Source organism: Sapajus apella, unplaced genomic scaffold (genome assembly GCF_009761245.1).
Source record: "Sapajus apella isolate SASKATOON/1434 unplaced genomic scaffold, GSC_monkey_1.0 scaffold16, whole genome shotgun sequence".
NCBI classification, from domain to species: Eukaryota; Metazoa; Chordata; class Mammalia; order Primates; family Cebidae; genus Sapajus; species Sapajus apella.
The window spans coordinates 12,496,379-12,523,699 of record NW_022436956.1 but is presented as its reverse complement, the minus strand read 5'-3'; the positions used below and the strand labels follow the sequence as shown (position 1 = coordinate 12,523,699).

General features: G+C 46.3%; 1 protein-coding gene across 3 annotated transcripts in view; it reads left to right on the top strand.

The window, feature by feature from the left end:
• Positions 1 to 27,321, top strand: part of UBASH3B (ubiquitin associated and SH3 domain containing B) — a 163,298-nt gene that overhangs the window by 113,500 nt on the left and 22,477 nt on the right. For 2 of the 3 annotated variants that reach the window (XM_032285156.1, XM_032285157.1), the window contains exons 2-6: positions 11,902 to 11,959; positions 12,697 to 12,883; positions 15,042 to 15,240; positions 19,220 to 19,389; positions 25,740 to 25,948. In XM_032285156.1, coding sequence (XP_032141047.1) covers positions 11,902 to 11,959; positions 12,697 to 12,883; positions 15,042 to 15,240; positions 19,220 to 19,389; positions 25,740 to 25,948 — 823 coding nt within the window. The remainder of the gene's footprint in view (positions 1 to 11,901; positions 11,960 to 12,696; positions 12,884 to 15,041; positions 15,241 to 19,219; positions 19,390 to 25,739; positions 25,949 to 27,321) is intronic. The other variant, XM_032285155.1, reaches the window with a different exon arrangement.

Below are 27,321 nucleotides of genomic sequence, written 5' to 3'. Positions count from 1 at the left end.
GCTAACCACCCCCTAAGGAGGGCTGCCTAATAGGCTCTTTATGGGTTGGAAAACAGAGTCTTGTTGATAGGAGAGAGAGGCCTCCCCCACAAGTTGGAGGCCTTCAGCTGGAAGGCCTGCTTAAGCCCCCAAATAGCTCAGGAAATTTTTTTTTTCCTTTCTCTGATTAGCTTTATAAAAAAGCCCAGAGCATTTTTCTTCCCATTGGCTGGCCTTGGTGGTAATGTCCCCAGCAGGCCTGCTATCACATTGATTGTGGGATGTGCAGCTCTCAGACTGGACAACAGCTGAAAGCAGAGGCCATTAACCCCAGCTAACTGAAAGGGTTCACCGCCAGGAGACTGATTCTGAAATTGAGTCTTTATGATCAATATATCTTCCTCCATTAGTTTCATTTCCTCTGAAGGAAATGGGTAGGGCCATTATGGTTGATATTTACTGACAGGCTTCTCTACTGCCCTCTCTCAGCCTCATGGGGAAGAGGCAAGCGGAGAGGGGGCACAACTTCAGAGATGAGATTGTGCAACTGAACTGCCTAGGCTCTTTGCAAGCCTATTTTACTGGCCTTGGTAATAAAAAGTAGCTGGACTTCCTTGTGTGAAAGTGATAGAATAAATAATTTTATTATGTAGGAAAGGGTGAACAACTCTACCAGGTACAGAAAAGGGGGACATGAATTTGAGTATTGTTGGAAGGAGTTTGGACACGTGGAAAAACTTCCTGAGTGCAAGGGGCATTAGGCAACCCAGAGACATTGCTGGATCTCCTACTTTTAATGTCTGTGAGAAAAGGAAAAAGTTCTTCAAAGGTCAAGGATGGTCTAAGGTACAGTCTCATCAGGCCATAAGGAGGAACGGACAGGATGGTCCTAAGATCCTTTGCAGTCAAAATCACTGTTGATCACTTATGGTTGCTTTTGAGGACCTCAAAACACTTTATAGATATCACACCTTTCTTTCTCAATCTCTCTGTGGACTTGTAATCACCTCCTTTTTGAAAATTAAAAAACGAAAGCATCAAAGTAAGAAATGACTTCCTTTGGGAAAAAGACACCTACCCATGTTCCAGCTCCTGCAAGTACCTGCTAGAGGCAGCTGTATGTGGCCAGTCCCTGATTTTACTCTAGCCTGCAAGGTTTGGCTGAAATACCACTGCTTCTCTTCCTTGGCTTGTGCAGCTCTTAGCTACTCCTCCAATGCTTCCCCAACACTTATTTGGTCTCTGTCGATTAAAGGTGGGACTGAATTGCATGGCTTTTATTGGCCACCGGTAGCTGAGAGAGTGACTCTATGAGAAACCCAAGCCTCAGCTAACAGACAGTGGTAGATGAGCGGTGCTGTTATGTGTGAATTCAAGGAATTAGGTTAATTGCTCTGCTAGCGTCTTTCATCCCTGGTCACTCGAGTGCCTGGAATCAGGCTGCCTCTGCTCTGCACATGGGGTAGATTCCATTCCTCGAACCAGCCTAAGCCAACAGGAGAGAAAAAGGAAGCATGCTGATTATAGCGTGGGATGGAACTGAAACTTTGCCAAAGAAAAAAAGGTAGAATTCAAGAGGAATGGGTATTTAGCTAAAGCCTATAAGCAAGTCAATTCTGATGCATAGAAAAAAAATGCAGAGGGAAGCTATCCTTTTTAGATTAACAGGATTTGTTGTTTTATAGTCATAAAAGCTCTTTTTTTTTTCATGTCTAGACTTGCACCCACAGAGACTAGGTTCAGTTTTATTCACTTTTGTCTTTGGAAGATATGAAGGAAAGCTTCTGCTGATTTAGCTAAGGTAAATGTCAGGGGCACAAGCCCTAAGACAGAGAGGCAGACATTGAAATTCTCAATATCCCCCACTTCCTCTTCTGTCCAGGAGTCCCATTCCAGCCTGGAAGGCACCAAGGGTCTGGAGTAGAGATCCATGATTATGCCTAAAGAAAGGCTTATTGGCCACGTCTTCCAGGGGAGAGCGAGCACTTGCGACTCTTCCCAAGGCTCTGGGCTTACTGCTTCAACACTGGTGAGTGGGACCCTTGCTTTGACCTGAAACTCAAGGATTCCAGCTCATCCAAGTGACTTAGAGGGTGAACGGGAAGAAAGAGTTGGTCCGGCTGCTTGCTCAGACATGACGGGACACAGCAGGTACTTCAGAAGAGGAGTGACAGCTTTTTCATAGGGGTGAGTTCCACCTCAGTGGAGGAAGAAGTTCAGCGGACTAGAAGTGGTTGATCATTAATTAACCGCTCTAGCAACCACTGCCTGAAGGACCGCTGGCTCTCAGCCCATTGGGTTACTGGATGCTTTGTGTCTAGCCCCTATCTCCAACGTGTGAGTCTTTTGGAAGCCTCATGCCTGGGAACCCATGTATGTTTAAGTCCTGGACCTGGAGCCCAGGCTGCTCCTGGGCTGTGATTGTGGCTCCAGTGATTTTACCCTCCCTTTACACAGCTTCATGTGACATAGTCTCATTCCCATGCCATTGCCTGCGGCCACTCTACACATCATTTACTGCTTAGCTTAAGATTGTGGCAGGTTAGGCGTTGTCTGAGGTATGCAGTCTCCTGTATTAGTCACCCAGAGCGGCTGGGGCACTGCTGAAGGGTGATGTCCTTTCACTAGGCTGTGAAGGCTGCCTGTCTTGAAGAAAAGGAGAGGGACAGGATAGCAGCTGTAGATACCCAGGGTCCTTCTCAGCGGAATGAGTCGGGGGAGAAGCATCTCCAAGTGATATGGTGGCCTCCATGAGTCAAGAGCGATCATGAACTGCCTTTCTTATTCTGCCAGGAATATAGATGTAGTTGCCAATTAGGAGAAGTGGCATGAGTGATGTAAAATAGGATATAGTAACAAGAATCTTTGCTTGGCTATGACGTGCATTGGACATGTTTTACCTATCCCTAGACTCAGTTGTGCGTCTAGTCTCCCACCACCCACTCATGTCCCCAGCCCCTTCCCCTCAGTAGTCCTATTGACAGGAGTCTGGAGAAGACGCAGCTGTGGGTATAGAAGAGCCCAGACTTCTATTATTAATCTCTGAGAGTAAGCGTTTTTATTTTTTTGAGATGGAGTCTTGCTCTGTCACCCAGGCTGGAGTGCAATGGTGCGATCTCGGCTCACTGCAACCTCTGCCTCTCCGGTTCAAGCGATTCTCCTGCTCAGCCTCCTGAGTAGCTGGGACTACAGGCGCATGCTATCACACCTGGCTTATTTTTGTATTTTTAGTAGAGAATGGGTTTCACCATGTTGGCCAGGACAGCCTCCATCTCTTGACCTCGTAATCCGCCCGCCTCAGCCTCCCAAAGTGCTGGGGTTACAGGCATGAGCCACTGCGCCCCGCCCAAGGTCAGTGTCTTAATGATCTCTCTGTACTTATTTGGACCTTAAACGTGGACCTCAGGTGCTGAATAAATGGCTCTTGACTTGTAGCTGTTGACTTGCGTGCCTGCTGTGTGGCCTGAAACCTCAGTTTCCTCATCTGTAATAGGATAAAAATGACTGGTAGCCTGGGAGCCCTTCTGAGTAGTTCGCTAGATGGGATGATCTTCATGCATTCTTCTCAAGAGAGATTTTTCTAAATCTCAAGCGGCCTTCAGTCCCGCTGCCACATTGCTTAACTGAGAAAGTACAGGGAACAGAGAAGTAGATATCCTGGACCTGATGGCTTCATTTGGTGACTAGATACAGACAGTGTCCTTCCCACCACCATGACCAATGACTCTTCTGTCAAGAGCTCACTCTGGAGAAGCAGAAATGCTGTGTCCGTGAGGACTCTCTGGATGGCATGAGGACTCAAATACCATATTGGGGTCAGTTTTGGGTACCAAATCATGTATTTACTCATATATATATAAAATTTTGGGTACCAAATCACCATATATATGATCTATATATAGATCATATATATATATATATGTGTGTGTATATATATATGATCAGCTCACTATAACCTCTGCCTCCCGGTTCAAGCGATTCTCCTGCCTCAGCCTCCCGAGTGGCTGGGATTACAGGCACTCATCACCAGGCCCAGCTAATTTTTGTATTTTGAGTAGAGACAGGGTTTCACTCCGTTGGCCAGGCTAGTCTCAAACTCCTGACCTCGAGTGATTCGCCCGCCTCGGCCTCCCAAAGTGCTGGGATTACAGGCGTGAGCTACCAGTCTATTTACTCATATATTACAAAACAAAATTAAACATCTGACCCTCCCAAGATTGACAACTACTCAGTATACTTATTTCACTGATTTATGGACTTTTAATCACAGCCTCTAGAACCAGCCCCTGTTACAGAGATGACTTGACTGCTGGCCAGTGAGGGCAGAGCCACCCAGGTGCATGGAGGTTCCTAACAATACTGGCTTCATAAGCTTGTCATGAGGTAGCTTAATCCATTCGTATTAGCTCCATACCTGAGGCTGGGCCATCTATAACGGAAGACGTTTATTTGGCTCATAGTTATGCAGACTATACGAGAAGCATGACTCCAGCATCTGCTTCTGTCAGAACCTCAGGAAGCTTCCACTCATGACAGAAGGCAAGGGGAGGAGACATTTTCTGGAGAGAGGAAGGGAGAGAGACTGGGGAGAAGCTGTCAGGCTTTTTTCAACAGCCAGCTCTCATGGAAACAGAGTGAGAACTCACTCCCAGGAGACTGACTCCAAGCCATTCATGAGGAATCCACCTCCGTGATCCAGACGCCTCCCACCAGGCCCCACCTCCAACACTGGAGATCAAATTCCAACATAAGACTTGGCGGGGCCAAGCAAACCACAGCATAAAGGTTTAAAGTCTGAAGTGCCTGGTACATAAAGGCCCTTGATCATGATTGATTCCCTTATCCTTATTTTTCTTCTACTAGAGAAGCAAATAGGTGGAGAGTCACCTGTGTGCCCTCTGTTCTCAAGATGGCCGCCAGCCCCAGGCACTCTGTTGAGTATCCTGTGAGGATGTTGATTACTGATTCAGCGATTCACAGAGTGCAACAAAAAGTTCTGGTATTTCTACCTAAAACTACTTTATGAAAAAGTGTTGCTTTCCAAATATACCTCAAAAGAATACCTCCGTCCTCCTTCGTACAACAGTAACCACTGTGTGGCTGGACTCTCCAACCAGGAAAAATAGGAGTTGGCTTCTACTTCAGATTTTCCATCCCGCAGTTCATTGCCAACTTTATTTTTTAATTTTTTTAGAGATGGGGTTTCGCCATATTGGCTGGGCTGGTCTCGAACTCCTGACCTCAGGTGATCCGCCTGCCTTAGCCTCCCAAAGTGCTGGGATTACAGGTGTGAGCCACCACACCCAGCTCATTGCCAACTTTTAAGCTGATTTTGAGGGAGGAGAATGAGGCATCTGATTAATTAGGTCATCTTTTAATTGAATTCAAACTGTTAGGTGTAGAAAACTTAACAACTGGTATCCTGGAGGTTGAGAACATTTTAAAACATATAGTTAGTATTAAATGTTTCCAAATTTAAGATCGTCTTAGCTACATGAAGGAAAGATATAATTTAATTTTGGTTGCCTAGGGAGTTTCATCCACTTGAAGGATTACATACTTGACCCTGTGCCTTCTCATTTCCTACGAGAACAAGTCAGTCCTCGGTCACAGGGAAGCAATGCAGGGAGCAGGTGCGCTGCCTGCCACCATGAGTATGAGTCCACCAGCAATCAAAGCCAAGGATAATACAGCGCCCAGTAACTAGAAAGCCCAACAAATTAGACTTCTACTTAACTGAATCGGTCTTACTATTTTGAGGGAATATATTTTTCATTCCATTAGCCTACGTATTGTCTCTGGCTTTTTACTGCAGGTGTCAGATATTTGAGTTTTATCAAATGGCAATAAAACAGGGGAGCTCTCCTCTGAAGGCAGACACTGAGCACCCCTAGAGAACCTATCCCCCTGAGTCGAGGATGTCTTAAGTATTTTTTTGACCACAGCATTGAGTGATTTGGGAGCAGAAGATATTCCTTAGACAAGAAATAGGAACTCAACGGATGGCCCAAAAGAAATGTCTGGATTATAAACAAAGAGAAAAGAAAACGCAGTGAAGCCAACAAAGAACACAATACCTAAGAACAAGACTGCTTATGTCTCTTCAGTGATACCGGGTCTCACTGTTTGCCTGGAGCAATACCAAACTCACTGTCACTATCACCCTCAGCCCCAACTTGTTTCTCCCGCATTTTCATTCAGGGGGTGCCTCTACCACCCACATAAATATTCAACCTGCAGTGCCAGATCAGGCGCAGCTTTATGCAGTCAAGCATCTAAACCTCGTTGCCAGCATCCTCATTGTCACTGCTTCAGTTCAGCCTCTCAGTGTGTTCTTCCCATTGATTGTCAAGGCCTTCTAGTCTCCCAGCATTCAACTACATCTCTCCGAAATTTATCCTTCGATGCAAACAAATCTGATCATGCCTCTCTCTTGCTTAATTTGAGATGAGGTCCAAGCTCTAAAATGGCACATAAGGCCTTCGTGAGCTATCTCCTGCCTACGTTTTTAGGTATCTGCAAAGGCCTTATCTTTACCCTCTTCCAGCTTTACAATTTTGGCTCTAGCATTACCAAACTCGGATTTTCCTGCACATGCAGCGCTGTCTCTTGCCTTCATTCATTTGCTGATGCCATTCTCTCTACTTCAAATGTCCTTCTCCTTTCCTTTCTTTCTCTATCCAGCTCTTACTTAGCTTTTTTTCTTTCTTTCTTTCTTTTTTTTTTTTTGAGATGGAGTTTTGCTTTTGTTGCCCAGGCTGAAGTGCAATGGCACAATCTCAATTCTCTGCAACCTCCACCTCCCAGGGTCAAGCAGTTCTCCTGCCTCATCCTCCAAGTAGCTGGGATTACAGACACTGGCCATCATGCCCGGCTAATTTTTATATTTTTAGTAGAGACAGCGTTTCACCATGTTGCTCAGGCTGTTCTCAAACTCCTGACCTCCTGTGATCCACCTGCCTTGGCCTCCCAAAGTGCTGGGATTACAGGTGTGAACCACTGCGCCTGGCCTATTCTTAAATAACCACAGCTACTTACTAATGGGTTATGTATGTCTGTGGGGCACTGCACAACTGTTCAAGCCTTAGGATCAGAATCAGAGGGGCACTGCCACTCTCATTACCTATTCCACGTGGATTTTCACTGGGTACTTGGTTTTTATTATAATAGTTGCTAAAACTGCAGCTTCACAAAGATAGGACCTCAAGAATTCAGCCCAGTCTAATACTGTGAACTCTCACTGCCTAAAGCTAGAAGCCGATATGGTGTTCAGCAGATGATGAGTATTGCTATGTTTCCCTTATAACATTTAAAATATCCAGTGGCACCTCTTTGAGTTTGCTGTGGTATTCTGACCTAGAGTAGCTTGGGGTACAATTTGAGAGCCTCAGGCTTGGAAACTTGCCACTGCGGAGCTGGATGCACCGTGAGCTCTCTTAGCGCCCTGCACGTCTCTGTCATGGCCCTTGGCAGATTGCATTGTAAGAAGCTGCTTGTGTGTCTGATTCTCTCTAAGACTGTCTACACGTTGGGACCATGCTTTCCTCCTCTTTTTACATCCCGTGATGATTCAGGGGCTTTGTCTTTGGTTTTCATTTAGTTTCCTGGTAAGGGTTCCTTAGGAGGAGAAGAAAAAAGAGAGTAGACCAACTCAAATGCCCATCGACGATAGACTGGATAGGGAAAATGTGGCACATATACACCATGGAATATTATGCAGCCATCAAAAACGATGAGTTTGTGTCCTTTGTAGGGACATGGATGAACCTGGAAACCATCATTCTCAGCAAACTGACAGAAGAGCAGAAGATCAAACACTGCATGTTCTCACTCATAGGCCGGTGTTGAACAATGAGAACACATGGACACAGGGAGGGGAGCACTACACACTGGGGTCAGTTGGGGGGAAATAGGGGAGGGACGGTGGGGGGCGGGGAGTTGGGGAGAGATAGCAAGGGGAGAGATGCCAGATGTAGGTGATGGGGAGGAAGGCAGCAAATCGCACTGCCATGTGTGTTCCTATGCAACAATCTTGCATGTTCTTCACATGTACCCCAAAACCTAAAATGTAATAAAATAAATAAATGGGGAAAAAAAAAAAGAAAAAAAAGAGTAGAAGAAAAAGAAAGAGGGAGAGGAGGGAGGGAAAGAAGGAAGGAAGAAAGCGAGAGAGGGAAGGAGGAAAAGGAGGGGGGAAGGCAGGAAGAAGGATGCTGCTTTGTCTCAGGCAGACTAATGGGAAAGCCATTTCTCCTTGCCAACCTCCTTCAAGGGCATGAGAGGTTTCTCCGTGCCTCTGGGGCCAGGCCAACCTTGAATTCAAAAATCCTCAGTGCTGAGGGTACAAAGTAGGAAGAATCCCCCCACCCCCCAGGGCTGCAAGGCCTTTGGTGGGCTGCTGGCACCTCCCCTGTGGGAAGGACCACTGCTCCCCTGTTTTTTTTAATTAGCCATTATGTTTCTCCTCTTTGTGCGGTTCTTCTCCATTCTTAGTGGGCACGAGAGTTTTTACACTATTTCTTTTTCATATTCTGCTACAAATGAACCCTACACATTATTGGAAAGGTTAGGGCTAGGATCAGAAGTCAAATTTAGGTTCATACATGATAAAACTTCAACAATTCACATTTCACTAGCTCTAACCAGGAAGGTGCTATTGAAATCATTGATTGCTGTCATTTGTTGCTATAATCCAATGGGTGCATTTTAGTTTAAAAGGATATGCCTCCTTTATCTCCTCGAGGTCTCAGACAGTCTCTGAGTAAACTCTCTGCCAACTCCTGAGTCACTCTGAGGGTAGCAGATGCGCAGGCCCAGACTGGGGTTTGCGGTGCACCCCGCATACTCCCACTTGCCCTTGGCATTGGCCCCATGGGTGGACCATGGAGGTGGGTGCTCTATGGCAACAGTTTTCCTTCAGCAGAGTGGAGAGGGGGAGACTTGTTCTGCCGTGCCCATGTTCAGTCTTTTCTGTGGGCAGAGTTATGGGAACATGCTTAGCCCAAATCGGTGCCAGCCTGGCAGTGGGTGAAGGGCCAGCAAGGTTTGTGTGTGGCTCACGACCTTAGGGAAAATGAGATTTTACTCCTGCAACCTCCCGCCTGGAGAATTGTACACCCCTGTTTCAGATAGGTAAGAACCTTCTTGAAGCTTTCAAAAATGAAAATAAAAACTTTAAAATACACGGCTGCCAGAAAGCCCTTCCTTGGTAGCTAACTTGAGCGCTTTGTGCTTATTTTATGTTGGCCACCTCCCCCCACTCCTCCCCCCCGCCCCCCGGAAGCATGTGCACCTGATACGACAACCTTCCACCAAACCGGGGACCTCTCAGATCTCGGCTTTTCAGAACAAAGACTTTGGATTTCCTTAGCCTTTCATCATCATCTTATCACCCAAACCTTTCATTATCTTTTTCAGCTTTTACTTTGAACTCTTTCCAAAACTTGTCTTTTGAGTTAGAGGACCATAACTTAATTAGCTCTTTCATTTCCGGAGGATACTCCTAGTGCCTCGGAAGAAATAAATTCAATTTCAGTTGGATATATTTCATTGGGGGAAGGGTGTAGAAAAAAAGAAATTGGATTCTTTATATAAATAGCACATTGTCTGGTGCCACCAATCAGTTTTCCGTTTCCCAGTTGTTTTTGGAACAATGGGTCCTTTTTTGATGACTTTAATTCCTCAGAGATTCTAACCTCTAAAAGGTCAGGATTTGTGTTCTTTTGTGGGTACACGGCTTCTATACTGAAAATAAGCACGATGTGTGGCCTCTAATTGTCTGGTAAGTCATGAGGAAACAGAAAAGGCTGCAACCTTGTCTGCCCAGACAAGCAGCAGTTAAGCACCTTGTCAAAGCGTGGGAATGAGCGTGTGTGGGTGTCTGTGCTTCTAGCCTTTTCTGCACCAGCTGTTCCAAGGGGAGCAGACGGAGCTGTCTTGCTTCTCCGTAACTTCGTCTCCCTGTAAGTAAACTTGTCTTTTACAATGCTGTTCTCATTAGCTGTGCAGACTTCCCCATACTGATCATTTGGTATCTGTGCAGAGACTTTCATGGGGGAAGGGACAGTCTTTAGCTTGTCTTAAAACCATCTCTCTGTGGAGCAGAACAACAGACGCTTTCCTTTGCTCAGCCATCGCCCCAGCCAGGCTGCTTAAGGCATATTTCGTCACTTCTTTCCACCTGAGTTTTGCCTTGTGTCAAATGAAGAAGTTGGGATCTCTGAGGTATCTTCCAATCCAACCCTGTGATTCCCACAGCATCGGTCATCTAATTGTTCCATAGAAGGGTAGGGCAAGGAAGGAGGGGGTGGGTTTAGCAGCCAGTTGGGGAAAGGATGCTTGCAGAGAGTGTCAGTGTAACTCAGATTCCCGCTCATCTCTTCCCCCTCCCAAGGATCCTGAATCAACCTAGTGTGAAGGGACAAGAAAGAGCACCTATTGATCACCCATGATAGGTCAGATGCTGTCCAAGGCTCCTTCTCTACGCTGGCTCATTTAATCTTTACATCTCACTATAGAATAGATCTACCAGGTGTTTTCCACCTCAGCAACCACCACGTGCCCCATCCACCCCACCCAGATATGTCTACACCCTCAGATTTCACTTGAAATGTTCCATTCTTAGTGCTCCTTCCTCAGCCACTCAGACCAGGTTAGAGCCCCCTGTCCTATGTTCTTATGTTCCCTATGCTTTCCCTCCATTACACTTAACACCAATGTAATTAAATAATTATCTGCATAATTAATATTAACATGCCTACTCGACAGAAAACTCCTTTAGGGCAGGGATCATGTAAGTCTTGTTCATTACTGTATTCCTAGAGCCTAGCACAGTGTTGGCAAAATAGTTGAGATTCAGTAGATGTTTGCTAAATAAATGTAAGCGTGAATGCATGAATGAATGAAACGATGGATGAATAGCAAAGCTGGATACGAATCCAGAACTATCTGGCTCTTGGAGACCTGTGTATAATTTCAAAAGAGCTCCATTTGTAAGCTTGTACACTGGGTCTCACTGCTATGACCAGGCTGCGGATACTTAGCCACTGTTAGTCATGCTCTGGGTTGTTTCTCCAGATGTGGGAATGATAGCTGCACTGCTCTGGCCATTCCCTTTCACCCAGTGATCCTTGTCCCTAAAGATGTCTGTAAAATACTCGGAGATGATGGATCCAGCCTGGTAGTGGTTGGAGGTGGGTGGTGGGAGGCAGTGAACTGATCCAAACCAATTGTCTTTGTGAGCATTTAGCCCTATGTCATCATAATAATTAGCAGCAGCCTGGGCAACATAATGAGACTTTGTCTCTACAAAAATTAAAAAATTAGCCAAATATGGTGGCATGCATTTGTAGTCCCAGCTACTTGGGAGGCGTAGGCAGGAGGATTGCTTGAGTGCAGGAGGTCAAGGCTGCAGTGAGCCATAATCACATCAGTGCACTCCAGCCTGGGTGACAGAGTGAGACCCAGTCTCCCAAAAAAAAAGAAAAAAGAAAACCATCAGCACCACTTCTAATACATTCTGCCAAAGGGGCTGAAAACAAGAATCTGCTCTGTCGGGGATCTGGGTCAGTAAGAACGAGTGGGTGAAGAGGAAGGAGGAAAAACCAAGACATGGCAACCTTTAGAGAAGCAGAAATAAAACTCTAATGTGGAAACTGCTGAAAATAGACTGCCTGGGCTGTCAGACTGCATGCAAATCTGATGCTAATTACATGGAAATTAATTATAAGTCCTAACTTCCATATGCCTCGATATGACCCTTGGGGGAAAACCTGTGGCAGGTGTCTACCCCCCACCACAGAGGAGTGAGTGGAACACGGGCTTTGATGTCGCCTCCTTCACACTCGGCTCTTGCCTCTGCAGTGAGGAAGGCTGAGAGGAGCCTAAAAATACTAACAATAGAAATTTGATTTCTTCTTTCAGACAAAAAGCCTTGGCATCCACGGGAGGAAGAAGTGTTCAGGCAGCATGTGACTGGTTGGTATGAGATAAACAAATTGAGAAAATAGTGTATGATTAACTGAGTGCATGTGGATGAGTGGGGAGGTGCAGACTTTCTCTAATGGACCCTTCCAGAAGAGACAGGAGCCAAAAGACTGTATCAAGCTCATTTATCAAGTCAGTTGCCTCCTCTGCTCTAGCCCCAGGGCATGTTTCTCCTTGGAGCTGTTTAAAGAAAATTCTAATTCCCAGATAGAGCCCCCCTCATAAGTTCTGCCCCCATCTAGTCACTTGGAGATTCACTTTAGGTGTATGGATATTGGGCAAATCAATTTAGAAAAGTACCCTACTTACCTTCCAGGGTACCCCTACCCAGGCTGGACCCCACAAGGTTACCATTCTGGGAGCCTCCCTTGTCTTTGGAGGGACCTGGGTTTAATTATAGGCTGACCGGAGGGACAGGCTGGGTTGGTCCTAGTGGATTGGGAAAGGATTTGAAGTTGATCCAAGCATGCTTCTTGGAGAGTGGTTTTAGGACTTTCTTAGGGAGTTGTAGGATGAGTAGGCAATATGACAAGAAGGAAGACAGGAGTTGCTGCATCTGAGAGTTAGTTATGAAGTGTGTTTCCAGAAGTAGATTTTTAAATCATGAATGAAAACTCTTCCCTGCGCTGTGCCGAGGGTTTGGAGCACATGGAGGGTGGATCTGTCTCTCAGTTCTTTTTTCCCTCCCATTATTCTCAAGCGACATCTTGTTGGCTCACTTCTGTCTTACAGGTTATTCTCCCACGTCGGTGACCCCTTCCTGGATGACCCCCTGCCCCGGGAGTACGTGCTCTACCTCCGTCCCACCGGCCCCTTAGCACAGAAGCTGTCGGACTTCTGGCAGCAGTCGAAACAGATCTGCGGAAAGAACAAGGCACACAACATCTTCCCCCACATCACACTCTGCCAGTTCTTTATGGTGAGCAGCAGCGCCCCCACCCCTGGGAAACTCGGCTCCCAGGATCCCAGCCAGCCCTTTAGACCTGGAACAAAGCTGGAGCCTTGCAGAAAGATGGAAGGAATAGTCATGGGCTCCCAGAGCTGGAGGGACCTTCAAGGGATCAGTGAGCGCCACAATGAGCACCTCACCCCAATGCTTCCTACTTTTATCTGCTGAGGCCCAGGAGCACCCCAGGATAGGGCAGCACCATGATTGCAACACTCTGTGAGAGACGCAGTGGTCTGGCTGCTGGAAGAGAATCACTGATCTAGCTTCACCCCTGTTTGCTGTTTCCCTGCTCCACTCTTGGAACAAGCAGAGTAGGAGCTAAGAGCGGGGAACAAAATGGGAGTCTACAGACAGGGAAAGCCATTTCCTGTCTATAGGTTTTTTTCCTACAATATCTTTCTAGAGAAAGCAAAGATATTTACCTGCCATTGTTACCTAGTCTATAATCCTAGATGTCAAAAAGCTTATGTACTGACAATCTTTTTTTGAGAAAGTCTAGCTCTGTCACCCAGGATGGAGTTCATTGGCACGATCTCGGCTTACTGCAACCTCCGTCTCTCAGGTTCAGGCAGTTCTCCTGCCTCAGCCTCCCAAGTAGCTGGGATTACAGGCATGCACCACCATGCTCGGCTAATTTTTGTATTTGTTTCACCATGTTGGCCAGGCTGGTCTTGAACTCCTGACCTCAAGTGATGTGGCTGCCTCGGCCTCCCAAAGTGCTGGGATTACAGGCGTGAACCAGTGCACCCAGCCTCTACTGACCAAATATAATCCCCCTCTCTATCACACATGTAAATACATTTTGTCCACTTTAGCTCTCTGTGGTGATAGAGAAGAGTTGATTTATCTCCATATATTCAAGATAAAACAAAGTGATAGCATTTTAAAACATTTTTACAAAAACTATTTTGCTTTTTTCCCCCAGATATATTCTCTCTTTTTTTCTCTCTCTCAGGTAATAATATGTTCCTAACACCTTCTCTTTTACCATTCACTCTGAAAATTAAAGTGACTATCATTTCCTCTTAGTCATCCCAGGATCTTTCTCAAAATGCTCCAGAGCTTGAGAGACATGTATTTTTTTTTCCAATGCTCTCAGGAAGGTAGGAGGGTGATGTCACAGCTCTCCGGGACTCATTCTTCCCAACTGTCATGAGGGTGGATGTAGAGTCAACTTCTGATCGTCTAAGAGGAAAAGAAAAGGCACAGATGATACAAAACAGTAGAAAACGCGCAGCTTCTCCTGGGATGCTGTGCTCTCTCCTGTCACTGTCCTTCATTCATTTATTTATTTCACAAGCAAGGAGAACTTTGATTTTTTTTTTCGTTTTTCTTTCTTTAATTGAGACAGAGTCTCACTCTGTCACCCAAACTGGAGTCCAGTGGCGTGATCTCGGCTCACTGCAACCTCTGCCTCCCAGGTTCAAGCGATTCTCCTGCCTCAGCCTCCCGAGTGGCTGGGATTATAGGCATCCACCACATTGAGCTAATTTTTGTATTTTTAGTACAGATGGGGTTTCACCATGTTGGCCAGGCTGGCCTCGAACTCCAGACTTCAAGTCATCCACTCACTTCGGCCTCCCAAAGTGCTGGATTACAGGCATGAGCCAACGTGCCCAGCCTGATTATTTTCTAATTGATAAAAATCGTATACCTTTATGGTGTATACCATGATGGTTGAATATATGTAAGGATGTGGAGTGCCTAAATCAAGCTAATTATGATTAGCTATAGTCACTATTCTGTACAATAGGCCTTTTGAACTTATTTCTCCTCTCTAACTGAAGTTTTGCGTCCTTTGAATAACATCTCCCCAATCTTGCTCCCCTCTCTTGCTTTCTGCTCGACCAGTCCTACGGCATTTTGGCTGTGTTCACAGGGGCCACTTCAGAGCAAGGAAAGGAGGGAAGAGGTCATGCGTTCCCCATGTTCATCCACCAGTTGGGTAATCTGTGTCTGAATAATTGGGAGACTGCAGTTCCTCTCTCCCGCCACAGACAGGGGTGATGGTTAAGTAATTGCATTATCAGCCTCCTCTAGTCTCTGGGGAGAGGATACCAACGTTAAGTAGCAGCAGACCTCCATCTCCCCTTGTCTCTGAGTGAAGACTGCCTGTTTTCCCTGCCAGTGCGAGGACAGCAAGGTGGATGCCCTGGGGGAAGCCCTGCAGACCACTGTCAGTCGCTGGAAATGTAAGTTCTCGGCCCCGCTGCCCCTGGAGCTCTATACGTCCTCCAACTTCATCGGCCTCTTTGTAAAGGAAGACAGTGCGGAGGTCCTCAAGAAGTTTGCTGCTGACTTTGCTGCAGAGGCTGCATCCAAAACCGGTGAGCCAACAGCTGCCAGCCCAGCCCTGGGCCCTGTCAATCAAAGAGTTGGAAAGGAAAAAGGATAGGAAATGGTGGTGGAGGAGCAGGATGGGGTTAGGAGGTGGAAGGCCCTGCAGGAATGGGCACGTGTGACAAAAACCAGAGCCTTTTCCTGCAACCCCACACCTTTTTCCTCCCTTGTAAAATGTTCACTTCCCTTCTGCTAATCTTTGGAGAGACAGACTGTCTAAGGCTTATTCCCTAACACCCAGGTTGAAGTTTCACAAATGACTTCCACACTGAACTAGAAACATATTCCTTTGTAGCATACCATCTCCTCCTAATTCAGAATTAAAGAACCATCCTTTCTCCCTCCCAAGCTCCCGCCCACATAGATGTTTATCTGGGTCTCACTGTTCACCCCACGAGAGTCCAATCTTTTCTCAGTGGGTTAGAGGAGACTGGAAGCACTTCTATATTGCATCACAATAAAATCCACTGAGCCAATACCCTTCAAACTTGCTGAAAACCATTAGACAGGATCCTAAGCCTCCATATAGTCTGTTAAAAAATGTAATCCTGTCCAAATGTCTCCTGCTCTTCTCATGGGAGCTCTTAGTTTAGGCCAGCTGAGATTTTCTGCCAAAGGAATTAGCTTAAAGGCATGATCGAGGCAGGAGATACACCGGAGGTGACGAGGAACAAGTGTGCAAAGCTTTCCTGTCTGACTACAGGTGTGGACAAGCTCACTTAGCTTAATGACAGCAGGGAAACAGACACGATCTGGTAGGGGGACAGGCTTTGTCGACTCGCTCCAGAATGCAATCACAATCACCAGGTACTGGTCGCCTACTATGAGGATTCCTTCTACATGAGGAGTGCCACAGAGAAGAGAATAAGAGGCGGTTTCTCCTGGCCAGGCCCTGTGTAACATCAGCTCTGAAAAAAGAAAACGGGTGGCTCCCCCTTCACGGAAGGAAAGAAACTCGCCCTGGGAAGATGTTGATCAGGACAACGTAGGAAAGGCCTGCAGGCGGACGGGTGGCAGGAGCACAGGCAGGCATGAGAGGGTGTGAGCAGAGGACAGTGGGGAGGCTGCCCTGACCGGAATGGACGGTCCAGGGTGCGCAATGGAAGCCAAGTGCTGAGTGCAAAGCTGGAAGAGACCTAGAACTTCTCTACCCCTAATTTTTTTTTTTTTTTTTTTTTTGAGATGGAGTTTCACCCTTCTTGCCCAAGCTGGAATGCAATGGTGCCATCTTGGCTCACTGCAACCTTGGTCTCCTGGGTTCGATTCTCTTGCCTCAGCCTCTCCAGTAGCTGGGACTACAGGCGCATGCCACCATGCTCGGCTAATTTTTTGTATTTTTAGTAGCGACGGGGTTTCACCGTGTTAGCCAGGATGGTCTTGATCTCCTGACCTTGTGATCTGTCTGCCTTGGCCTCCCAAAGTGCCGGGATTACAGGTGTGAGCTACCGCACCTGGCCCCCTACCCCTTAGTTTATGGAGTGCCAGAGAAGAGGAAGACCTGAGCAGAGCCACACAGTTTGCTCCTTAGTCTCTTGGCCTTTGGCCTATACCTCACCTGCCATTGTTCCCTGCTGCTATTTTCATCACCAGCTCAGGCCCTTTGTTCCATATTCCTCTTTACCAGAAAAGCCCCACTCAGGGCTTGGACCTGTGCGTCTGATCGTGGCTCAGCATCACTGCAGGAGCACAGTGCTCTCAGAAGGAACAAGGACCGTACGACACCTCTGTACTTGGGGAGGGGGCCTCTTTACACTCCCCAACCCCCAGTCCCAGCTCTTCCTTTCCCCTGGCGACAGGACTAGTCTCTGGGTCCTGACTTCAGTGAAGCCTGACATTTCATAGGAGCTTAATATTTCAGAGAAAGAGCATAACAGAGAGGCAAATTATTTCCTGTTCTTAGCCCTCAATCTCAAGGAAATGGCTTTTTCTCATCCCACAGCAGTTATTGTCAGAACCACTAAATCCCCACAAGAACCAAAACTAATGTCAAAGCCACACAACCCAAATCCTTTGCAAATGAGAAAAGCAAGTCTCAGCTAGGGCCGCAGCAGATTCTTAGAGTGCATACCGAGTGAGAAGCAGCCGAAGCCCCAGCCTTCCCAGTGGGATGCAGGACTCCAAGATCCTGCTGTCATGAACTTGGCGGGCTTCGTTTCTCTGCCCTTGTGTGGCCCCCTGGTGGGGAGCTGGAGAACTGGGTGACCATGTACAGCTTAGCTGGTCCAGCTCCTCGTTACCTGGCGTGGAAAGCCGGCCACTGTGTCTTTGCCCTGGAACTTATACCTTGGTGTTCTCCAGCTGTTAGCAGGCCTGGATATCATCAAGTAGATTTAGTGTCGTCCTCCATTCGAAGTGGTCAAAGGAGATTCATTCGTGTGCATTTATTCATTTAACAAGTACTGCAAACTTGCATGATACGCTGAGTAAGGATACAATGTGAGCAAGAGCCAAGAACCTTGTCTCACGGGACTTACACCAAAGAAGGCAATGCAGTATTTTAAAAAAGTACTTAAAACCAAAATGCCCAAATGCCCAAATTCTAGTTCTATCTTGGACCACTACTTCTCTGTGTGACCTGACCGAGCCCCTTAAATTCTCAAATTCCCTAATGTCTTCTAGTTGCAATTTCTTCATTATTCTAGCCTGTACAGTAGATGATTCTCCCTCATTGGAAATACAAAAGAGGCAGCCAGGCACCGTGGCTCACGCCTGTAATCCCAGCACTTTGGAAGGCTGAGGCAGGCGGATCACAAGATCAGGAGTTCCAGACCAGCCTGGCCAATATGGTGAAATCCTGTCTCTACTACAAATAATAAAAAAAAATAGCCAGGCGTGGTGGCACATGCCTGTAATCCCAGCTACTCAGGAGGCTGAGACAGAAGAATCACTTGAACCCAGTAGGCGGAGGTTGCAGTGAGCCGAGATTGCACCAGTGTACTCCAGCCTGGACGACAGAGTGAGACTCTGTCTCAAAAAAGAAAGGAAGAAAGAAAGAAAATACAAAAGAGACACGGCATGGTGGTTCACACCTGTCCTTCCAGCTACTCAGGAAGCTGAGGTGGGAGCATCACTTGAGCCCAGGAGGTTGAGACTGCAGCGAGCCATGATCATGCCACTGCACTGTAGCCTGGGCAACAGAGCAAGACCCTGTCTCAAAAAAAAAAAAAAAAAAAAAAAAGGGGGATAAAGGAGAAATAAAAGCCATTCTCTCATGTAGGTAGGGTTGTCTTGTTTTGTCTCTTGGGGTATCTTAGAATAACATTCTCTATACTTTAAACCAGTATTTCTCAACTAAGGGTGATTTTGCCTCCCAGGGTACATTTGGCAGTTTCTGAGGTCATTTTCAGTTGTCAAAACTACTGGCATCTTGTGGGTAGAGGCCAGGGATGCCATTAAACACCCTGTAATGCACAAGACAGCCCCCCACAAAAAATAATTATTCAAGCCAAAATGCTGTTGAGAGAAACCTGGCATTAAACTTTGAAAACACCCATCTTTTCCCCTCATTTATCCATCAATCTCACCCAGAAGTTAAGAGACCTGATTCAGAAATGAAGGCAGTGCATCCTTGGGAGTCATGCAGTTATGAAACATGCTCTGTATTTCCACACAAATTATTTCATCGCCGTAGGTCACGGTGCCCTCATCTGAATGGTGGGGCTGGTGGTGATCAAGTGGAATGGTTGTGAGAAGGACTTAACTAAAAGAGCTGCCCGCAGCCAACCCGTAGCTCCCAGAGGAAAGCTGTGCGGTGGCTCTTTATCTCTTGAATAGTGTCTTGATTTGGAATCTCTTGCCATCCCCTTACCCCCTTACTCTACTGCTGTGAAGGAGAGAAACATCTTTTGTCTTCTTTGTTACGTGGGAAGCAGAATTTCTCAGGGCACCTTTCTATCCCCTTCTTAAGTCTTCACCATTGCTATGATCACCACCTTCTGACTCCTGATTTTTTCTTCCTTTTTCCAGAAGTGCATGTGGAACCTCATAAGAAGCAGCTGCATGTGACCTTGGCTTACCACTTCCAGGCCAGCCACCTACCCACCCTAGAGAAACTGGCCCAGAACATTGACGTCAAGCTAGGGTGTGACTGGGTGGCTACCATATTTTCTCGGGATATCCGATTTGCTAACCATGAGGTAATGTCTCACTGTGGTTCCAGATGCTACCAGGTGCAGGGATGCGATCAGAATCAGCAGCTCACTGCTGCAGAGAGATGGGTACCTATAGGGGGAAAATGGAGCGAGCGCCTAACAAGGCAGTCTGTTGGCCCAGCCTCTGCCCGCCTCACTGGGCAGCTTCCAGAATGCCTCCTTCCTCTCTGGGTCACAAGTGGTTCATCTGGGTAACATCCCCATAGTCCTGTCTGCCCTGCCAATCTTACTGCAGCAAAGAAGAATTGAAATGGGGCTGGGCGAGGTGGCTCACGCCTGTAATCCCAGCACTTTGGGAGGCCGAGGTGGGTGGATCACGAGGTCAGGAGTTCAAGTCCAGACTGGCTAATGTGGTGAAACCCTGTCTCTACTAAAAAAATACAAAAATTAGCCGGGCATGGTGGCTCGTGCCTGTAGTCCCAGGTACTTGGGAGGCTGAGGTAGGAGAATTCCTTGATCTGGGACCTGGGAGGCAGGGGTTGCCGTGACTGCACCACTGCAGTGACACAGGTGTGCTACTGCACTCCAGCCTGGGCTACAGAGCGAGATTCCATCTCAAAATAACAAGTACCTGGGACTACAGGGATGAAATGGGAGAGAATAAATAAATAATATATTGGAAAATTTTGAATATTATATAAATTTATGTTGTTAATGAAAGATACCAGTCTAACCTTAAGTGAGTTGAAGAACACGTTTAAAAAAAAAAAAAAAAAAAACTTGCAAAGACATAATCAACAGATATTTGCTGTGTATCTGTATCATGCAAAGTACCTTGGAGCATACTGGAATTTTAAAATGTCCTGTCCTCAAAGAGCTTTGAGGACAGACACATATGAAAAGAAAACTCAGGCCACCTACTGTGGGAGTTTGTGCACATCCCAGTGGGAAGCCTGAGTGGGACAACTGAGTTCCATCACAAGGAGAAAGACTAACATCCTTCTTTTGAGGGAATCAACATTGCCTTCCAGACAAGTATGTAACATCTTGGAAGCATAATACTGTCTTTTTTTTTTCTTTTTCTTTTTTTTTAAAGACAAAGTTTCACTCTTGTTGTCCAGGCAGGAGTGCAGTGGCACAGTCTCAGCTCACTGCAACCTCTGCCTCCTGGGTTCAAGCGATTCTTCCACCTCAGCCTCCCAAGTAGCCAGGATTACAGGCGCCCACCAGTAGAGAATTTTAAGTTTTAAGAGTTTTAAGCACAGGGAAGGAAGAGTTCGAGCTCCTAAAACAAGACTTGTTTGGGCTGTGGGTTCCTTGAGTGTTAAGATTTAGTGTGCTGCAGTGGATTTGAGATCTACTAGCTCCTAGGCACAGAATACTCAGCCTGTGTTTAATTTGAGATGTGCCCAGGTATGCCACTCACCACTGATCTGCTTTATTTTTATTTTCTTTCTTTTTTTTCTTGAGATGGACTTTCCCTCTTTCACCCAGGCTAAAGTGCAGTGACATAATCTCAGCTTACCACAACCTCTGCCTCCTGGGTTCAAGAGATTCTCCTGCCTCAGCCTCCTGAGTAGCTGGGATTATAGGCTCCCACCACCATGCCTGGCTAATTTTTGTATTTTTAGTAGACACTGGGTTTCACCATGTTGGCCAAGCTGGTCTCAAACTCCCGACCTCAAGTTATCTGCTCGTCTCGGCCTCCCAAAGTGCTGGGATGACAGACATGAGTCACCACGCCCAGCCAATGTTGTCTTTTTCTGTCCTGAAAGAGAAGCTGAGACACAAAGACATTAACTGGTTGGCCCAAAAGCTAGATAGTAACTTAGGGCCAGAGATGAAGCCAGAGTCCATGTATTTTGACCAATAAAGAAAGGCAACCTGTCAGAAAAAAAAAAAAAAAAAAAAAAAAAAAAAAGAAACCATAAAAAAGAAAAAAAAAAAAAAAAAAAAAAAAACTACATCATAGCCAGGCATGGCGGCTGCCACCTATAATCCCAGCACTTTGGGAGGCTGAAGCAGGAGTATTGCTTGAGACCCAGAGTCCCATAGCAGTCTAGGCAGCATAGCAAGACTGTATCCCTACACACCCACGAAAGACCTCATCATTTGTTAAAAATGTGCCTTCCAACCTTCCAACTTTACATTTATTCAGCAATTCTCCTATTCGTTACCCAATTTATCAACAGCCAAAGAACTGATATTTTTGTGAGTTTATATAGCCTTTTAACATCTCCTCTGGACTTACTTTTTTAAAAAAAAAGATCTGGTGGTTTTCTAAGTTAAGAACAAAAGAAAAAATAAAAAAATGAAAAACAGTTAGAACCCCAGGGCTGAGGCCAGGCAAGCTTATTCTTTTAGAAGCGGTAGAGAAGAGCCAACCCGTGAGTCAGAAGTTCAGGGCTAGGCATGGTGCCCTGTGAGTGTCACGGGCATGCAGCCTTGTCTGAGTCTGCTGATGGGAACATGATGTCCTCCTTTTGAGTCATTTGATGCAGGTTTCTGTAAGATGCCTTGAGCAGACTGGGCCTGATCTCACTTAAGAATTCTGACATCTCCTAGAGTCCCTTAGAGCGAGCCCTGAAGATGACAAGGGAGGTGTGGCTGGCTGGACTCCTTCTGAGGGCAGAATAAAATTAAATTAAATTAAAAAGTAAAGGGTTGCATGCAGATGGCTCTGAGAAGTCACCTTTCTAAGAGAAGGAAGGTGGCAGTGGAATTTTACAAGGAATATCCTCTAATCAACACTGCCCTCCAGTTAACTCAAAGGGTAATTGCTTTTCTGCGTGACCCACATTTGGCTCAATTGGCATGGAAGGAAAAAGGCAGCAAGCGCCCACATGAATTATTTTCTAAAAATAGCTTGGCCTCTTTTATCTCTTATTTGTAAAAGTTCATTTATTACCATTCGTTCTGATAAAGCTCTCCTCGGCCCCTTTGGACTAGACTTCTCCCCTGAGGTCTTTCAGTTCTACCTGAGCCGAAAGACCTCAGGGGAGTCCGCACAGGTAACCCTCTTCTTGCCTGCCTTCGACCTGTCCCCAGGAGGCAGTTTTGATTGATTTTCCAGTGAGGGAACAGATGTCCAGAGAAGGAGAGTGGTTTAGGCAAGGACACTCCGACAAGGCACCGTGATGCTTAGGAAAACTCCAAGGCCTCATCCCTCTGCTGTGTAGACTCTCACTCGATTTAGACATGCACATGCCCATTTGTATTTCACATAGGCTTTTCCCACGTGAGTGATTACATTGGGCCATGCCAGTTTCATATACCAACCAATAGAAATCCAGAGGAAGGACAGGGTGATACAAAAAGCATCAATTTTGGAGTCTAGCACACTTGGCTTGGAATCCTGGCTCCATCATTTTGGAAGGGTTAAATTCACTTTGGCTACTTGTATAAATCTCCAGTCCTTAGTTTTCTCATCTGTAAAATGGTGACAGTGTTTTGCTAGATGGTTACGAAGATTAAATAAGAAGCTATGTGGAAAGGCTCTAATGTGATACCCAGCACCAGGTGGGCGCAACAGCAACAAAACACTGCTTCAGCTATTATTGTGCATGAGAATAAAAAGGGCTCCAAAGTCAGTTCAGCTCCTGTAATCACACAGGGCTGCGGCCGCCTGTCATTCAGCAAACTGAGTTCCATCTCAATGTGGAAAGGGAAGAAAGACATACCCAAGGTGGACTCAAGAGTTCTTACAAGTACAGGCCAGGCGCAGTGGCTCATGCCTGTCCCAACACTTTGGGAGGCCAGGGCAGGTGGATCACCTGAGGTCAGGAGTTCGAAACCAGCCTAGCCAACACAGTGAAACCTCATCTCTACTAAAAAGACAAAAGTTAGCCAGGCGTGGGGGTACACGCCTGTAGTCTCAGCTACTCGGGAGGCTGAGGCAGGAGAATCACTTGAGTCTGGGATGCGAAGGTTGTGGTAAGTCAGGATCATGCCACTGCACTCCAGCCTGGGCCACAGAGCAAGACTCTGTCCCAAAAAAAGAAAAAAAGAAGAGTTCTTACAAGTAGGTGCCAAACATAAAATAAAAGAATAAGTAGAATGTAGCATAAATTAGGCATATGTTCTCACATCTCTGAAGCTTAGGCTAAGGTTTTGTATCTGCTTTTGGTGAGTGAGAAAGGACATTGGGACATGGGTCTCAGTTACAATTTTTGATTTGCTACAATGCCTTAATTCTTTTATTGCTCATTCAGTAAATCAGAGCTACTTATTGTCCAACTTCCCTATGCTTAGGACATATTGTCTCTAACCTTTGCTGTGCCTCAGTTTCCCTGGGGATAACCTAGAGATAGAATGAATACCCACCTCCCCTATGTGGTAGGACAAATGAGGACTTATCTGAAATCGCGTTCAGTTTCTCAAGGGAAAGACACTACTGGGCCAAAGGCATTATTAGCCAAGACCACGCTGTGCTTGAACATTTAAGGAACACGAGTTTAGTCTTGTTTCCCTATGACTCGGTGCCTTTCTCCACCTTGTCCCAGAAAAAAAGAATGGTCTTTTTCATGGGAAGTCACACATTTAGCTTTGCGGTTTATGAGGTTTCACGTGAATTTTTTTTCCCTTTAAGCTGATTTAACAATCCCACAGAAAACCTTCCTGGCTTGTTTGGAGGGGTGTTTTGAGTGTGTATGAGGCAGAGGGACAGGAGGGTAAGGAGGCAATCAGAAAGCAGGAAGATCCAGAACTGAAAGATGCTGGAGTCAGAATTAGGGAAACAAACAGCCGCCCTACATAAAAGGAAAATCAGAAATGCAGCAGTACAAATGAGTTCTGTGCACGATCACTCTCATCCTCTGAAAAGAATCACCCCTTTACTGGCTCCTTTCTTTAGGGATTTCCAGGAGGAAATTCTCCCTTTATAACATGTTCTGGTGTGTCACTTTGACATCAGCAAGCCTATTAGTTCGCAGGCCTACCCAGCACCAGGTCCAGGGATCAGGGTCGGCTGAAGGAAGGGCGTGACCTGGGAGATCAGGTGCCCTGGTTCAGTAGAAATAATTATGCCCCTTCGGTGTACAAGGCTCTGTCCTAGGTGTTTTCTTAGATTGTCTCATTCAACTTTTATGGTCTGAAGTGTTATTTTACAGATGAGAAAGCAAGCTAAAGTTAGAAATATGCAAGTGGAGACCAGAATACTTGGCCTCCAACTAATGGCTTTGAGACTCTAGAAAACAGTGAAAGCTGTTAAAGCTTTCTCTGTCTTTGTGTCCCTTGTGAAACAAATAACATAGGAAATATTTTCCTTACAATTGAAGTCTCCTGCTATTAGTAGCAAAAAATGATAAAATAAATGTTTTTTACACTACCGTCATGCCTGTACCTGTGATGTTTATACCTACCAGGAAAGGAGGGCAAAAAGAAATAAAGAATAAATAGCCAACGGGCATGGCCTGTGGTTAGCCTGGGGGCATTTGTTCCCATCTGATGAAAGCTGGCTACATGCTGATGTAGACACTGATGTCTAGACATTTTTCTTTCAGGGTCTTTGTTAAAACAGTAGGTTTAAAGAAAGCTCCTTGAAGGCAGGGACCATGTCTGGTTTAAAGAGCTAAATTGGCTGGGCAAGGTGGCTCACACCTGTAATGCCAGCACTTTGGGAAGCTGAGACGGGTAGATCACCTGAGGTCAGGAGTTTGAGACCCGCCTGGCCAATATGGTAAAACCTCGTCTCTACTGAAATACAAAAATTAGCCAGGCATGGTGGTGGTCACCTGTAATCACAGCTACTCATGAGGCTGAGGAGGGAGAATTCACTTGAACCCAGGAGGAGAGGCCGCAGTGAACCAAGCCAAGATCACGCCATTGCACTCTAGCCTGGGCAACAAGAGTGAAACTCCATCTCAAAAAATAATAATAACAAGTAAATAAATAAAGAGCTAAGTTACATAGAAAGGGGAGTACTTCATTCCCCAAGCCTTCCTGAAGGAGAGACATTCCACCTGGTCCACCTGTAACCCCCGTATGGAAGACTGGCTTTCCATGAGCTGGGTTTCAAGTGTCTATCATGGTGAATTGCAGATGAAGCAAGGGAAACTGGGTCTACGTCCATTTATACAGCAGTTGACCAGAGAGCCTCCAGGATTTCAGCTCAGTTTCCTAAAACAATACTTGAACCCTGATGGGAAATCTAGACATGCCTGAAGAAAAGTGTGGAACCATTTCTAGCACCAGTCATATACACCGCAATACCCTGAAGAGACAAGTGCCCTCTGATAGGAATTCACATCTACTCATGGCCTGCAGACCCCAAGGACTCCTGAGCACATCGCCCTCTGGAGGCGTGCAGTATTAATGCGTAACATACAGTCCTGGCCTTGAGGCACTCAGGAGAATGGTGCCGTGTGGGGCTCACTCACCCTCTCTTCCTTTTTCAGACATTACAGGTGATCTACCCCTACACCCCACAAAATGACGACGAGCTGGAGCTGGCCCCCGGGGACTTCATATTCATGTCTCCAATGGAGCAGAGCAGCACCAGTGAGGGTTGGATCTACGGTACATCCTTAACCACCGGCTGCTCTGGGCTCCTGCCTGAGAATTACATTACCAAGGCTGATGAGTGCAGCACCTGGATATTTCATGGGTAAGCAGACACAAAGACCTTTATGCCCTTTGAAAAACGTTGCTAAGGCACACTTGACCCTGGATACACAGGGCAGCAGCAAATGGAGTCCATGGGAAGAAGACCCTGTGGGTTCCAGACTTCCAGGAAAGGAGCTGACTTGAGGCACGGGAAAAATGTGAAATGGATTGCTCTGCTTCCCCCCCGCCTGCCCCATTTGCTGTGTTGTCTGCTTGAGTCCTTGATCAGAGACTAAACTGCGGCTGCTTGGGGTCCGTCTCTTCTGGCTGAAGGGTGGCATCATCCCAGTGCTGCGTCTTCACTGCTTTATGGTTTCCGGCCACCTTGTCCTGGGTCATGACCCAGGGCGGTCTGACTCCCCAAAGCAGCTGGACAGATTACCACTCTGCCAGCCAGACCAACAGGGAAAGGGCCTTCAAGAGGCTGGAGCCCTATCTGTATCCTTCATTTGCTAAGTGACCCTGAGCAAGTCCTCAGACACAGCCTGTGCATGCCTGGACGACAAAGACCGTGTCTAAGGGAACAGGCAACTGCTAGACCGAAAAAGGGTACTTTTCCCCCTCCCCTCTGCCAGTCTTCCTTTGGGTAATAACTTTCCACCCATCCCTCATTACTATTTTGCCCCCATTCCATATTGGTCCCGTGTTCAGTGGCCAGCTTTGTCGCAGTAGAGAAAATAGAAACAAAAGACATCTTTCTTTCTTAGTCGGAGCAGCTCAAAGCCAGCGCTTCCCTGGTACACTCGGGCATGTAGCCAGGGCCTGCATGCTGGTTTGTTTTCCTCCCTCTTGTTTCTGCCATGTGGCAACATGGCTGAGAGGCAGCAGCCCTGAGCACCAGCTGCTTGGTGGCTTACATTGTTATTATCGCCATAAAGGAGAAGCAGAGAGAGATGATTTCATCAAGTCTCTGCCTGGAAGGAGAAAATAAAGGTCCCCTACCCTAGTGAGCCACGAACAGACAAACCACAAATCCACAGATGGGAAAGAATATTTTCTTCCTTAATAACCCCACCCAGCAATCCGTTCCTCTCTCTTTCACCCCGCCTCCGCCTCAGTCCAGCCCATGAACCGCCAGCATTGGATGACACAAAATTAGAGGTCAAATCTGTCTCACGTTCCCCAAACATTTGCTTTTTCAGAAATGCTTCTGAAGATCAAAATACACAGTTTGGGTTTCCAAAGTCTCTGTTTTAATCCTTTAACAATAAGTAAAGCAAAATATGCATAAATAAACTGAGCACTAAAAGATTATTTGCCTGACAAAGCACAGTTCTCAGATTTCTCCATTATTTTTTATTTTATGGTACTTGGAGTTGCTGTTTTATCAGATCTCTTTCTTAAAAGTAGGTGTATGGTCAAGTGTGGTGGCTC